Source organism: Drosophila busckii, chromosome 3L (genome assembly GCF_011750605.1).
Source record: "Drosophila busckii strain San Diego stock center, stock number 13000-0081.31 chromosome 3L, ASM1175060v1, whole genome shotgun sequence".
NCBI lineage: Eukaryota > Metazoa > Arthropoda > Insecta > Diptera > Drosophilidae > Drosophila > Drosophila busckii.
In genome coordinates this window covers 12,834,217-12,850,450 of record NC_046606.1, presented here as the reverse complement: position 1 = coordinate 12,850,450, position 16,234 = coordinate 12,834,217, and the positions used below count along the sequence as shown (strand labels likewise).

The window sequence follows — 16,234 nt, the reverse complement described above, 5'->3', positions numbered from 1 at the left end:
TTCGAGCTGCTCTATTATGCAAGCTTGTTAATAATTATATAATTTATTATGATTAATATGTCACAAGCCAATAAAAAGCCAAACGCATACAAATCTTCCAAACAGACTCCACTGCTTTGAGTTATTAGTTATTAAATTTCTTTTTGTTTGTCTGGCACTTATGCAATCGAAACGCCCAATTCCCAGTTCATCTCTGCTTGCCAAACTTTCGTTTGTTTTCAGCTTCATTTTCAATTTCAGTTTTTCCAGCATTTGCTTTTGTTGCTTGAATTTGCATAAGAAAAAATCTGCCAAACTAATTAAGCTACAGATACAAAAAAGATTGCTTAACAAATTGTGTGCTACAATTGCAAATTAGCCGCAGCTTAGAAAGTGTATTGAAGATTTTGATAAAAAATAACAAGCGCATAATTAGCGGCAAGTGTCGTTTTAATTAGTTAAACGAAAACAGGTTTTTAAACTTAAGCTTGACCTGCCTTAAAAGCAAATAAGTTCAAAGGTCTATAAATAGACGAGCATATATAATTTCTATGTAGATGAGGAATTCCCTAGCTTATTATTTTCAACTGTCTACTGCGCAATTTGCTAAACAATATTTGGATATTTGTTTATGTAGCGTTAAATATCCCTGCATAATTTCATTAGCCGCTTTATTTTATTTGTGTGTGTGTGTTTACAACTAAAGAGAAAAAAATTTCCACTAAAAATCGATGCGCCTAACTTGACTTGGGAGCTGAGCTGGTACCAAGCAACGACTTGGCACCGGCTCCGACACAAGTCTGGGAATTAAAAATAATAAAAAAGAGCAACACAAAAAGCTTTTTTTTTATTTTAGTGAAAGATACTGATAGATTATGCACACACTCACACACACACACATGTGGCCATAATAATAATTGAACACAGTCACTGTAAAAACAAAAAAAAATATATACACAGCTATAAAACTTATATATAATAGCCGGTAACAAAAAAAACAAATTGTTAGCAACGCCATTTTAAATTAAAAATTTGCTAATCATTAAAAAAAAGGTAAACAAGCGACGCGCAAAATAAAATATAAACAACATTAGCAATATGCGTTATGAACAGCTATCTATTGATCTATTGAGCAGCTGGGCAACGAACTTTTACTGCTCTGCTTAGCAGTAGTAGCTACCAAAATCATAAACCACACGCTGCATATTAAAAATATTATTTATGGCAGTTCTTGACATATTTTGCAAACTTCTAACTAAATTTAAGTAACGCATACTTTACTAATTGTTAGTGTATAAGGCCTTGTCACGGCAGAATGCATGCTGAGGTGATTATAATAAAGCTATCTGTCGATTGTTTGGGGATTTTTTGCTTTCAGCTTTATGATTTTGCACCCGTATGCTTGAGCGGGTATTCACGTGTTACAATGTGTTTGAAAGTTGAGTCTTTGCCAGATTTATTTGCTTTAGGTTATCTCATATTTGTCTAGAAAAAGTACCAGCTTCAAGTTAAGCATTGAGGCATCTTTTAAAATATATTAAAAGTGTCAAATGCCAAAGACAAAGTTGAAAAGCTCTAAAACATTAGATATTCATTAATATTTATATTTAATGCCTTGTTTAGTATTGTTTGTAATTAGTTTATTATTGAGCAATAGTTTCAAATACCAAAAACAAAGTTGCAAAGCACATCTAAGCATTGAAAATTATATTTAATTCCTTAGTCTTAAAACATTTCACATCAAATTTAAGATTTCAAGCCTTAATGTTTAGTTTTGAGCGCATTTTTTAAATATATCAAAAGCAAAGTTACAAAAATATAAATTTATTTCCTTATTTGCTTTTAAAAATTGCAGAACAAATTTAAAATTCTAAACTCTGATGAACTTAACTTTAAACTATAGGAAAACTATAAAAACTAAATGTATATATATTAAATATATATATATGAGAATGTTGCTCGAACTAGTTTTAAATGGGCAAGCAAATTAAAATGGGCTACATTAGAGCAAGGTTAAGCAAAAGTGTTTTAAAAACAAACTATGCGTTATATATTTTGAAGAGAAATTTTATATTTGCTAATTGCTTTGTTGTTATTAATTTTCTAATTTTATCTAAGTGCATATAGTAGCACCCCCAGCTTTATTTACTTTTAAGCAATTAGATAAAATAATTGATTGAAATTTGCATTCGAATATGTCTGAACCGCCTACTCTAGCTATCAAACAATTTAATAACTCGTCAAAGCAGGAACTTAAGCCCACATGCATGCAGCTCTAACTATATATATGCTATATGTGCTGTTTATTTACTGAAAGCTGGTTTATATTTTGATTTGTGTATTTGACGATGTCAGCTAGAATTGCAAGTGCTATAAATATATATGGAGAGCGACCCTCTTCTCCCTTTTGAGCGTGCAAAGAGCGACGTTTAGCACCTCACACAAATGTAATTACAGTCCGCAGCAGCAGCAGCAGCTCTCAGTGCAACAATAACAAAAATATTCAACCAATTTAGACTGGAACAAAAGCAGTTTTGAGCGCAATGCCAATTTGTACAATTGTTTATTTCCCTAATGGTGGCAGCGGAGAAATTTTTATTCATTCAGCTTATGCATCATTATTATTATTTTCATTTTATGGTAAATGGCAATTGGTTTTAGCTAAACTAAAAAAAACTTTGTATGCCAATTAACACCAAAGCATTCTGGCAAGCCCATCTATCTGTTTTCTAGTTCAAGCTTCGTTGACTGTTCAGCTTCAGCGTTGAATGTCAATGACTTGCCTGCAGCGGAAAACTAAGAGTTGGAGCTTGGAGCTACGACTAGTGCCATTTAGCAGCAGCAACAACAACAACAATGTCGCCCTCAATGTCCATGAAGCGTTGCGCTTTAGAGCGCTTTTTTTTATTAATTGTTAGGCAGATCATAAATACTTGACTAACTAAATATTGTTGCTGCCTAGCTTGAAAATGGCATTTAGTAATGTTAATTAGCTTTAAACAAATTTAAACAGATTCCGCACATTTATTTAACTAACTTTAAATAATATTTTTGTTTCGGCATACAAAATAGCTGCATTGTTTAATATAATATTTTGTATTCCTACTTTAACTTGTTTACCTGCGTCGCTCTCAGGAGTTACGAAAATTTGTAAGAAAAGAAAACAATGCCGCTCAAGGTTTTCGCACCCAGGTGTCAAATTTTGTGGCTTGTGGCAGTTGGCGGTCGCGCTCTGGCAAAAACGTAGAGTCAAAGTACGCTACAGTTTGAACAAGTGTATATATTTGTCCATAGCGCCCATTTATCAGTAGATCAAGTCATGCGCTACAGTCTGAGAGGTTTTATTTTTATTTCGCTGTGCAAAACTCTTTTGTTTTCTTCATTGCACATCCACTTAACAAATGTGATTTTCCAAAAAGATAACAAAGAGTCGCATATAAACTTATATATTTTTGTTTTTGGGAAATACTAGAAGAAAAGCTACGCTTAAATTACGTATAATGATCAAGACAAAGCGCAGAGTAAGGTTATTGTGGGGCGGCACAAATTAATTTGCACCTTTCGCAGCCAGAGCCGGTGAAAGTTGCATGCAAAATATACAAAAGCGAGAAAAACTGTGGCAACCAAAGCAGCAGCAGCAGCAGCGGCAGCAGCAACCGAAAACCTAAATCATGATCATGATTCGATGCACTCTCTTTTGCTTGCAACTGCAACTTTAACTGCAATTGCTGTTGGGCACTGGCCGCTTAGGGGCCCTTCTTTCTTCCCCTTGAGCTCTGCGGTTTCTATGCTTACATATCTATAGCCTATGTCATAACCTGTGTGCTGTGGCTTTTCCTCATTGCGAGCGTTTCGCTTGAGTTAGGTGCTGCTGCCTGGTGGTAATGCTAACGGTTGCCCAGCGGCTCTTGTGCTCGCTATTTGTCATTTATTAAACACTTTGGTTTGCGTTTCGCTAAGAGGAAGCGGAATTACTTACCGTTTATTACAAATTGCATTTTGGTACAATTAGTAGCATTGTGCAATTAAAATTAAAGCAATTTTGAATCATGCGCGTAATGATAATTATATTAATCAGTGACTCTCAAAGTGTGTTATCGATAATTCATGATTAGTGCTGTTTATTTAGCTAGTTTTTAGCTAGTTCTATCTGTCTGAAGTGTTATATATGAATGCAGCTATTAATTGGCTATTTTAAAGCTATACGGCCAACAGCTTTTTTATTTAGCAGCAAACAAGTGCGCAGCACTGAACGTCTCCATTTTTAGTGCGTTTTTATTCGGAATTTACGACTTTTGGTCTTGCGGTCACACTGCTTGCCCACAATCATAAGAAAAAAAGAAAAGAAAATGCAATAAACACAGTTTTACATGAAGTATTCAAACAAAAGCAAACTCAAAACGTGTGCACAGCGTGTGTGCCGTACGAGGTCAACGCAGCAAGTGACGTGCGCTCATAACTCGAGCAACAGCAACAATTAATCAACAATCCAAAATAAGCGCTGCCGTCAATGAGGATGACCCACACCCACACCCGCAACCCGCTAAAGCAAAAGCAAACGCATTGATTACCCACAACTACATACTACATTTACTTCGTGCGAACAACGAACAACGCGGAGCCGCCATTGATGCAAAAAATCACACTATTTCAACCGGAGAAAATTATTGTAAAATTATGCAAACATGTCCCAATTAACATGCAAAAGTGAGGAGGCGGCTGACACGCAAAAGTTGCCAACAGAAGAGACGCAAGATCTGGAGCCCGGCGAGCTGGTCACACCGCCGCATAAGCAGCAGCAACAACAACAACAAGTCAACGGCAGTCCAGCGCTAAAGAAAATATTGGCCAAGGACGTTATGAACAAAGCATTGCGCAAGCTGACCCCGCAAATCGATAACGACAGCTGCAAGGAAGGAGTGCGTGCTAAGCTCGAACTCGAGGTGGACGCCATCAGGCGAAAATCCAATGCAACAGCACGTACAATGGAAAATGGCAAATCAACAGCAGCAGCGAATGAGGCTGATGACAGCGAAGGTTTGTACTCCGACACGGACACGTCCCAGGAAGGCGAAAAGAACCTAGAAGATGTGCAACAGGCGCGCAAGGAAAAGCAAGCCGAAGCAGCCGCCGCTGCTGCAACACCGCCGCCAAACGGTCCCAATCCGTTTATGGGCCTGCGCTTTCATATGCGCCCGCCGTGCTTTGATTATGGACGCATGGCCCATAGAATGCCCAGAATGCCACGAGGTGGCATGCGCGGCATGCGTGCGCATTTCTTTCCCAGAACAACAGTGCCCAATCGCATGCCCGTCAACATGTCGTCCTTGGCACCAGCAGCAACAGCAAACAATGTTGCTCAGAACGCCGCCGGCTCAAAGCCAATGAGCACTTATGGCCCTGTACCACCCCCGCACCCAGGTCAGGCGCAAGGTCACAGCGCCAAACGTTGCCAGTCGGATGTCATGTAAGTAGCTAAATTAAATTAACAAGTTAATTGATTTATGTGGTGTGCTTACAGCTGGACAACATCACAGCCACGCCTGCCGTTTATCTATAATGTTATCTCGGACTGCAGCAATGCGGATCACAAGAGCTGCAAGCCGAAGGAGCCACCAAGAGCCAAAGAAGCGCAAAGCAAAGAGACGCATTTGAAAGAGCGAAATGAAAGGCAACGCGGACGCTCGAAGGATAAGCAGGACAGACATTCAGGCCATGGTGACAAAAGAAGAGAACGATCAAGAGAAAAACATAATGCACGCTCCAAGGAACGAGCTAGGCGAGATTCGAAGGAAAAGCACAGACAACGCTCCAAGGAACGAAAGAGCTCCAGAGACAAAGACAGAGCGCGCTCCAAGGCAAAGTCGCATGAGCGTAAACGGGAGCGCTCCAAAGAAATTAATAGAGACAAGAAAAGAGAACGTTCTAAGGAGAAGACAAAGGCAACTGAAGCTTCCCGCTCTAAGGAGCGCAAAACGGATAGAGAACGCTCCAAAGAAAAACACACTGTGCGCTCAGCTAACCAAGCGCGTGAGCCGTCCAAGGAAAAAGTGAGTGAGAAGCCAAAAGTTAGTTCAAGTCGCTGCACACGCAGTCGCAGCAAAAGTCGCAAGACTGAAGAGGAACAACGTGGAACAACGCCGCCAGCACTGCCACAGCCAATTACAAATACCAAGGACTCGGAACTCTCGCTGACGCCACCAGGCGCAGCAGCAGTGCCTGAGCCTGCTGAAACGCCTAAAGCGTTTGATATATTTGCCGAATCGCCACCAAGACTGAACAAAGCGTCAAGTGTTGAACGACCAGCGACGCCAACAACGCCGCCAATCATCAGCAGCACGACGCCTCCGCCTAAGCGCAGCATGACGCCGCCGCCGCCGACAACCAAAGCTGAGGTAGTGCCTATGCCCATACCTGCTCCCATACCTGTGCCCGCGCCCGCGCCCGCACCCGCACCTGCTGCTGCTTCGCAGAAGGTGAAGAAAATATACAGCGAGATACACAGTCGCATTGGAGCGCTGCTGGAGGATGATGATTTGCATTTGGAGGCGCTGCTGGCCAAGCAGCAATTGCTGCTCAAAAGCAAAAAGGAAGCGCCAAAAGAAGCGTTGAGCATTAAGCAGGAGCCCAGCGATGCCAAGCCTGCCAATCCCTTCAAGCGTGACACAGTATTAGCTGCAGCGCCCAGACTCTCGCCCAGACGCAGTGCCACGCGCAGCATAAAGCAGGAGAGGCATCGCTCCAGCACGCCGCCTTTAATGTCGCCGCGTCACATTAAAAAGGAGCGCAACCTAACACCACCCAGAGCCGCCAAGCGTCAAGCTACGCCAGTTGAGCATAGTCCCGATACGGACGACTATATAGACAGCTGGGAAAATGACGACTCCCAAGTGGGCGGCGATAGTAATACGCCCAAGCAGGCAGCGCAGACAAGCCGCGCCTATGGCGAAGATGATGACTCCAATGTGGAGCTGTGGAATGCCAAGAGCACGCCGCCACCCAGAACTCAGTCGATAGGCAGCCAAGCAACTGCCGACGAGCCAGACAAGTCGCTCATCAATATACACGAGCTATATGACAAGTTTATGAAGAGTATTAAAATGGGTGGTGGCAATGCCACAGCGGAGGCTGCAATGGATACAAGCAAAGCGAGTTCCTTAAGCCAAAACACTGCCGATGAAGACGAAGACGAGGACAGCAGCTCCAGCGATACAGACTCGAGGCACAAGCAGCAGCAGCAGCAGCTCGAGCAGCAGCAGCGATGATGATGAGGCGGACTCCAGCAGCGAGGAGCAGCAGCAACAGCAACAACAGTTGGAAACTCAAGCACAGAGCACGCCAGCGCTGCATAAGAAGAACAATGTTAGCAAGGATTTGCGCAAGCTGAAAAGCCTGGAGGACAATCTAGCGCGCATACAAATGATGCGTGAGAACTATGACTCTGGTGATGACATCTGCGAGGAGCTGCTCAAAATGGAGTCGCTATTCCTAATGCAACGCAATGCCATCATGGATAAGTATCGCAAATCGGAGCTGAAGCCCTTGGTCAGCGAGGAGGAGCAGCCAGCGCGACCAATGACGCCAGTCAATAATATTTTTGATGCGAATCGTGAGGCAATCAAGTTGACCATTTCACCACTAAAACTTACACGCAAGTCTGCAATATTTGACAAGGATGAGCATGAAGCGCCGCCAGTGCTGCCAGCTCCGGCTGCATTTGCCATGGAGGAGAAGTTCAGTCGGCCGCCCAAGGAAATTGCTATTGTTAAGCCGACCATAATGGATACGCGCGCTAAGCTGCCGCCGCATCAAGCAATGCGTCCAAATCATCATCAGCCAGCGCCGTATCATCAACAAGCGTCGCATCATCATGACCAGCAGCACTATCAGCACCACCATCAGCCACTGAAGCGCTCACGCACACGAGAGCGCGAGCCAGAGCGCTCACGCACTCGCGAGCGGGAGCGCGACCACGAACGTTCACACACACGCGAGCGGGAGCGTTCACGGGATCGCTCACGCGCACACGATCAAGAGCGGGAGCGTTCACGTTCACGCTCACGTTCGCCCAACCGCAATCATTTCCGTCGCCCTGTGCGCAGCGCTCGCAGCAAGGAGCGGCTGGCCACACGCTCGCCCAGTCCGCGACGTCGACGCCTGCAGCACTCGCCCAGACGTGGCTCTCGCTTCAGCAAATCGCGTCGCAGCATGAGCCGCAGTCGCACGCGCAGTCGCAGTCCGCGCAGACGACGCCCAATGCAGCCGCAGCCTGGACGTCGACGCAGCTCGCTTTCACCTCTAGCGCCTGGCAAAATGAGCGGTCCACGCTCGCCGGCGCCATCTTCGGGGCGTCGCCGCAGCTACAGTCGCGAGCGCGGCTACTCACGCTCGCCGCTGCCGTTCAAGCCACCGTCGCCGCCCACGCGTCGCAGCTGGTCCCAGTCGCGCTCACCGCTGCGTCGACGCAGCGCCGCCGAGACGCGACCTGCCTGCGCACAACTTCAGCGACTACTTTGCGGAGAACCAGAGCATGGAGGCAGCTGCTTATTATTACAACATGTCCATAATGGAGCCGGATGCCAATGGCGAGCAGTATGATGGCTATAATGCCTACATGGACAGCGCCTACAACATGGAGCAGGCCTATGCGCAGTATCAAGAGTATCCAGCTACGGATTATGACTATGCTGGAGAGCCGCAGCAGCTGGAGCAGCCAGTGGGTGCGGTGCTGCGTGAGCTGCCCAAGACATCGGTGGCAGTGCAAAAGGGCAATGTGCTGGAGATTGTGCCCAGCGAGGAGCCAGTGGTGGAGCAGCCAGTCATAGAGCAGCCGCCAGCGCCAGTGGAGCCGCCAGCGGAGGACGACAGGTAAGTCGAACTTTTGTACATCATAAACATCTTTAACTTTTCTTTTTTTTTTGCTGCAGCAAACCCAAACGCAAGCGCGTCAACTTTGTGGACAATGTGCTGCCGAATTATGAAAGCGACAGCGAGGATCGCAAGATTGTCCAGCAGGCAATCGATCGTGCTCTGCGCACCTTTAAGGAGCGTCAAGCCGCCAAGACTGCTGCGGAGCAGCGCGCACGTGAGCAGCTGCTGGGGCATGCACCGCCGCCACCGCCTGCGTGTCCAAGGCCCGCAGGCTTGGATAAACCTGTGATACTGCCAAAGAAGCCGCGCTTCCGTTATTTTCACTTCGATGAGCTCAAGGGCGCAATTGTCGTGAGTAATGCGCGCATGATGCGCTCAGCGCTGCCGCAGCCGCCGTCGCGCTTCGATCCCAAGTACATGGCCATGCTGGTGAAGACGGGACGACTGCCTATGCCCGCGTTTCTGCGTCAGCGACCACCACCGCTGCCAGCACAGACGGACGCACTGCTGCAGGAATTCTTTAGCAAGCATCCGCCGCCGCCGCTGCAAACCATGCCGCATTATATGCGTGGACCGCCGCCCACTGCGCCGCCGCCGCTGCCGCTGCCGTCAGCTGCGCAGCCCATACCCGTGCTCGGCGCTCAAAGCTACAGCAACTATCCAACTCCAGCTATCCCATCCCGCCCCACAGCTGCCCTTCTGCCCACACCAGACGTGCCACCAATAGTGCCTCCTATAGCGCCGTCGCCGCCTGTCAAGGTGGCTGCTCCCCCACTCATCTCCACGCCGCCGCCCATGCTACCGCAGTACTTGACGCCGCCACCGCTGCCTCCGCTCTCAACAAACTTCAACAACCTGCAGCCCGTGCCCGCAATGCGAGAGATTATACCTGTGGACATTCTGCAAAAGATTGGACCGCTGCCCAAGACGCTGGATCTGGATGGCGGCACTGCCGGCCTAGACGAAGCTCAAGCTGATCTCAAGCAAGTGCCGCCAAGCACCTTGGTGACTTCTTAGCCGGAGAGCTGCTGCCAATCCTTAAGCTGGACACATCATTACAATTTAGTCCTAAGTAGTTAACTTGTAGTCTCTTGACATTGATGTAGAAAATATTATTTTTTTTCTTAACCTAAAATGCGTCGCTGGTTAATTCCCGATTGAATTTTATATTTATAATTATCGATTTATATTTTGTAAGCAGAATGCATTTACTATTGATTTCGATGGCGCATGTTGTACGAAATTAATTAATTGTAAATAAGAATTATATTGAATGCTAGCCCCTGCCCCGCCACCCACCACCATCCCCTTTGAGTCATGTTTATTATAAGTGACATACGTAATTAACAATTACCACACACACACACACACAATTATACAAACAAATAAACAATTCATTGATTGTACACACTTAATACAAATACAAAAGTTGTTAAATATATATGCAATGGTTATGGGGAACTTGGACAGAAGCCAAGCGATGAACACTCGGTGCTAATTAATAAGGCAAGCTACTACTTTAATAAAATATATAAAAGGTTTTTACATAACTCGGTTGGTTGCTGCATCAATTAATTATTTAAACTATTTATCTATCCAGATGAATTTTAAGCTTATAATTAAAAACGCAATTTTATTAAGTTTTTAGCAACGTTTTATTGAATTATTCTACATTAATATTAAAAACATTTTTATTTTATTTAATGTTTCAAATACAAGCACTTTGCTTCAATGCTATGAGAACATTTATGGCTAAATCAGCGGACTGGCTCTCATGCTTAGTTTTTAGTCAAAACAACACCCACCCCACCCACAGCGTAAAATGCATTGAGCGCTCTCTAAGCAACAAAGCAGCGACGCTCTACTTCGGCAGTCGATCGAGCGTATGCGAACGAAAGACACTAGCAGCTCTCACTAGCATGAGAAGAACGAAGAGCAGCAGAGCAGCCCACATGAGTAGGAGGCAGCAAGCAAGGCCAATTGCTGGTCAGTAGTGCATGGACTGTGGGCGAGCCTACGAGCTCTGCAAGAATAATAATTCCAATATATTTACTTACTTAATCTTTTAAGCTAGTTTGAACAATTTAGTCTATAACAGATGCATTTACTGTACTTTCATTGCTTTGATTTCTAATTATATATACTAAGTATAATTCATATACTTATATACTGAATATTGTATAAATGTTAAAAACTATAAACTGTTTCCATTACATATACTCAAAATTTTTAAATACAAATAATTTTTACAATTGTTAAAAGAACCTAAAATTATATTAAACATTGAATTCTGACTATTTTGAGTAGACAAGGCTTATCAAAGCTTAAAAGCAGTTGGTTTAGTTTAAAATTTTAAAATATTTTCAATTAGTTATAAATAACTAGCAATATTTTTTACAAACAAAATAATGGAATTGTATTGTATATTCAAATTGAATTGCCCCGCTAATACTCGCAAGATTGAATTGCTGGTACAGAGTACAGAATTCTTAGAGGTTCCATGGGAAAATTAATTTCTGGACATCTGTTATCTTTTATTAACAACAATGCTAAGTGCTGATAATAATGACTTGATTAAACCAATAAATTGAATGTAAAACAATTTTATTCATAACATTTATTTGTTTATATTTTCTTCCGCGAAAGGACCTATGTTGGCGGCAAACGCCATTAGCGCTGGAATAGTTGTCTGCTCATAGTTGCCCACAAAGAAATGCTCATAGGGCCCAGAGGCAAACACAGCGACGTCCTCAGCGCCATGAGTCTCCGAATTGAGGGGCACTGTGGCAGGGAATTCAAAGTCAGCAGAGCTAAGATTGCGCTTGGACAAATCCGTGCGACCAGCAGCATCGTAGGTATTTTTATAGCCAGGTCCATTGGCATAGGAGAGAATGGTCATGGGCTTCTCATCTGTGGCCAAATTGGGAGCAAGCGAGAAAATGTCTTGGCGACGTTGCTATAAAGATTAAAGATGAATAAGCATTTCAATTGTAGAAAAGGAAGTACTTACGGGATAGCCATTGTAGGACATGGTATGCGAGTGATCTGAGGTAACGACTATGAGTGTGTCCTGCTCGGATGTCAAATTGCGCGCCAGCTCAACAGCACGCGCAAACTCCTGCGTATCCTCGAGTGCCTTGCGTGCTTTGGTATCATGATGAGCCATATCAATGCGTGCTCCCTCAACAAACAGAAAGAATCCCTGTTTATTGCGACTGAGCAGTTTAATGGCCGCTTCAGTCATCTCAGTTAGCGAGGGCGAGGCGAGGCTCAAGCGATCGCGCTTAAGATCGCCATGATACGGACAATGATCGACATTGAATAGTCCCAGCAGATAATCGGTCTTGCTCAGATCCGTATCGAGCAGACCCTTGCGTGACCAAACGTACTGACCGGCAGCTCCAAGTTGCGATTTTTGCTCACGCCACTGCTTGATCAGATCGCGTGAGTCCTTGCGCTTGCCTGCAATGCCCTGCTCATCGCGCAGCTGGCGCGAGCGAAAATTGGCGCGTCCACCGCCCAGCACCACACGCAGCTGCTGACCCACTGGCCACTCCACCAGCTGGCGTGCTATGTCCACGTTCGCCTCAGCGCTGCAGTTGTCCTTGGTGATCTGGCTGTCGTACTCCCAGTTGCGATTCGCTGTATGCGCATAGACGCCAGCGGGTGAAGCGTGTGTTACACGCGCTGTCGTCACCAGTCCCGCCCACTTGCCCGCCTGCTGCGCCCACTGCGCTATGCTCTGCGTATGCGTGTTGGGATTGGTGGCCGCCAGGCAATGTTTGCGCTGCACCTGCGCATTGACGCCAATGGTGCCGTAGTTGCCCTTCACTCCACTCAAGTAAGCCGTCGCTGTAGCCGCCGAGTCCGGCGTGCGCTCATCCACGCTGTACGTCTTGGACAGCCCCACATAGGGGAATCGCTCGAAGTACACCTGTCGACTGCTGTCGCCCATAAACGCACGCGTCGCCGCTATCGTGTGCACGGACATGCCATCGCCCAAGAATAAAATTATGTTCTTCGCCCGCTGCTCGTTCAGCTGCTGCTGCTGGCGCAGCTTATCGGCCAATATGGACTGTGCCTTATCATGCCAGTAGCTGCTGTCCAGCTCCTCTTTTAACTCGACGTAATCGCGTGACTGCCGCAGACGAGGATGTTGAGCTGCATGCGTTCAACACGTTTTCAAGATTAGTACTGAGATCATAAACGAAAACTAAATTTCATGGCCCATAAATTCTTTATGAACGCTAATCACCAACAAATCGGCATTTGCTTTGGCAGTAAAGTTCAATAATTAATTTCACGTGCTTAACGCACAAGCAAAAACATTAACTAAAAGCTTATGCACAATTTTGCTAATGTAACTCTTAGTTAACTTTTCAGTAAAATTTAATTCGCATTTATTCTTGTTGCTTAACAAAAACAATTAGCTTTATATGATTTAAAAGTTAATAATAAATATTTTACGATATTTCAAGTTCAGCTACAGTGAGTTAAACAATTATTGGCACAGCGTTATTGCAAAGTTAATTCGGTAACATATTGAATAATAATTAAAATAAACTGGGAATTCAATTTGGAAACTAATTAGCCTTGAAACTATTACTGTTGCTGTTTGAAACTAATTTTATTTCTAAATCAAATGAAAGTGATAAATAAATGAATTTATTAACTAAATTAGTTAGTATATGCTTTCGTTTTTTTTGGCGTATTTACCCGTTTAATTTTTTGGATAGGCCAAACTTAACTTTGATAACAATAATAAAATTTAAATGCTATCAAATGCAAGTGATTTTTAAAAAATGTTTGGCGTATACTTATTATTTGGATACGCTCAAATTGACTTTGATAACGACTACGATGCTATAAGAAACCAAACTTAATTATTTAACAAATGAAAGTGTTTAATTAATTATTAACTGAACTAATTCATTTTGAAACACTTTTGCTTTGCGTATACTTAAGTTTTAGCTATGCTAACTTAACTTTGATAACAAGTTACGTGCTCTATTTGCTTTGTAGGTCGCAGTGCTTCTAACTTTTCTGACGCACTGTACACTAATCACTAATGTCATTCGATAACAAACTGCCAAAAATTAGCGCAACTAATTTCAAGTGCTTACCATCATCTGCGTCTTCGTTGTCGCGATATAACGCGGCCCACGCTGGGCACAACAACAAAAGCAGCGAGAAGGCCAAAGTTTGAACGATTGCGAATTTACTAACGTTGAGCTGCATTATTCGGGACTTGCTTGCTTGGACAGTTGAGTTGAGACTGTTGGAACACAGTTAAGTAGACTACGTTATATAGCGTAAAGGTTTTGCTTTTTTATTTTGATTTGCGCTAATCTCAAGTGGTTCATTGACTAATCTGAAGTGGCCAAATGACAGCACTCAAGGGTTTTGCTTAAATAGCTGCGTATCAAAGCATTGAACTGTAGTTGAAGTTGAATAATGTGGAAGCTAAGAACGTTGCTGCTGCTTGCACTGACGCTTTGCGTTTGGAGCGCTGCAGTGCCGGCGCAGCTGGCTGAACAGCAGGATGAGATGGACTATATGCATCCGGAGCTGAAGCGTGCGCAGCGTAGCTTCAGGAGCAATATGGCGGAGCAGCGCAATGAGTATTGGCTGCAGGCAAGTCGGCAGCATATTTTGCAGAAGCTGCAGCAAGTGCGCAATACCAATCGCGCCAAGAATATAATACTCTTCTTGGGTGACGGCATGGGCTTGGCTACGCTGGCAGCGGCGCGCAGTTACATGGGCGGCGAGGAGCTGCAGCTGTCGTTCGAGCAGTTTCCCCATACGGGTTTGTCTAAGACCTACTGCGTGGATAAAATGGTGCCAGACTCTGCCTCCACCTCCACTTCATATTTGTGCGGCGTTAAGGCCAACTATGGCACCATTGGCGTCAATGCGCATATACAACGCGGCGACTGCGTGGCCATGGCCAATGCCAGCAATCATGTTTACTCTGTGGGCAAATGGGCGCTGGATGCAGGCAAGGCAGCGGGCTTGGTCACCACCACGCGTGTAACACATGCTTCACCTTCTGGCGTTTATGCGCATACAGCAGATCGCGAGTGGGAGAACGACGCCAGACTTAATGAAGCTTGCGGCGCTGCAGCGCAGCCGCTGAACGACATTGCCTTGCAGTTGATACATGGCGAGGTAGGCAGTCGCTTGAAGGTGATGCTAGGCGGTGGCAAACGCAACTTTTTTGATCCGGAGCACGACTCCAAGGGACAACGCACAGATGGACGCGATTTGCCTGCAGAGTTTGAGCAACTGGCTGCAGGCAATGTTTATGTAAAGAATCGCAATCAGCTGCAGAGCATCAAAGCTAACGAGACGAATCGCTTGCTGGGCTTGTTCAGCAAGAGTCATATGCACTATCATCTGGAGCAGCTGGCGGATGAGAAGAACACTGAGCCCACGTTAGCGGAGATGACGCAGAAGGCGCTGGAGCTGCTGCAGAGCGAGCAGCAGGGCTACTTTCTGTTTGTTGAAGGCGGCAAGATTGATATTTCACATCACGATACAATGGCGCGCATAGCGCTGGATGAAACTGTGGAGCTGTCCAAGGCAGTGGCGCTGGCACGTCAGCTAACCAGCGAGCAGGATACGCTGATTGTTGTGACCTCAGATCACTCGCATACCTTCAGTCTGGGCGGCTATCAAGCGCGTGGCAGCGACGTCTTCAGTCCAGCCAAGAGCAATGCCAGCGATGGCAAATCCTACTTGCCCATCAGCTATGCCAATGGCAAAAGCTTTGAGGAATACTACAATATGACGCTGCATGAGCGTGTGGAGCCTAAAGAGTTCCCTGGCGCCGGCGATGCTTATCAAGTGTTTCCAGCCACAGCGCCGCTGGAGTCCGAAACGCATGGCGGCGAGGATGTCGCTGTCTTTGCTTCCGGTCCCTGGGCTCATCTCTTCTCAGGCGTCTATGAGCAGAATGCCATTCCTCATATGATGGCATTCGCCGCTTGCGTGGGTGCTGGCCAAACAGCTTGTGATCAGTCTGCATCTAATGACGCATTCGCTTGATTAACTTATCATGTGGTCAATACTCAAGAAGCTACAGCTACTGGACTTTCATAAGATCATAATTTGACAGCTTGTACTTTTTTAATGGAAAGTACAGTGATTAGATTAGTAATGTACATAAATAGCTGCATCGACTCTATAAAAATATAAACAAATATTTATTTCATAGTTGCGCTGCTTTTATTTTCTTAAGAATTATTCATAACAAGAAGCTGGATTCTGACAAAAAGGGAGTTCACATGCAGTGAAGTATTCTCAATAATTCAATGCTCAGCTTGAAATTCTATTTCTGTTTACTAATAATTTTTCTGGTTATAAGTTGAGAGCTTTGCTTAGC

At 44.9% G+C, this 16,234-nt stretch overlaps 3 protein-coding genes across 3 annotated transcripts; 2 read left to right on the top strand and 1 right to left on the bottom strand.

The window, feature by feature from the left end:
• The first annotated feature begins 4,294 nt into the window (after positions 1-4,294).
• Positions 4,295-10,356, top strand: LOC108600357 (serine/arginine repetitive matrix protein 2). Its single transcript, XM_017987883.2, is given in 5 exon segments — positions 4,295-5,446; positions 5,501-7,202; positions 7,204-8,447; positions 8,449-8,847; positions 8,907-10,356. Coding segments are annotated over 5 exon segments (5,088 nt in total). The 5' UTR covers positions 4,295-4,664; the 3' UTR covers positions 9,868-10,356.
• Positions 10,357-11,467: 1,111 nt separating this feature from the next.
• On the bottom strand, positions 11,468-14,190 carry LOC108600356 (alkaline phosphatase). Its single transcript, XM_017987882.2, has 3 exons — positions 13,974-14,190; positions 11,861-13,011; positions 11,468-11,806 (listed from the first exon to the last, which is right to left on the bottom strand). The coding sequence occupies exons 1-3, from the start codon at positions 14,086-14,088 to the stop codon at positions 11,468-11,470; spliced, it is 1,605 nt and encodes a 534-aa protein (XP_017843371.2). The 5' UTR covers positions 14,089-14,190.
• Positions 14,191-14,307: 117 nt separating this feature from the next.
• Positions 14,308-15,994, top strand: LOC108598960 (membrane-bound alkaline phosphatase). Its single transcript, XM_017985730.2, has one exon. The coding sequence runs from the start codon at positions 14,398-14,400 to the stop codon at positions 15,895-15,897; it is 1,500 nt and encodes a 499-aa protein (XP_017841219.2). The 5' UTR covers positions 14,308-14,397; the 3' UTR covers positions 15,898-15,994.
• The last annotated feature ends 240 nt before the right edge of the window (positions 15,995-16,234 follow it).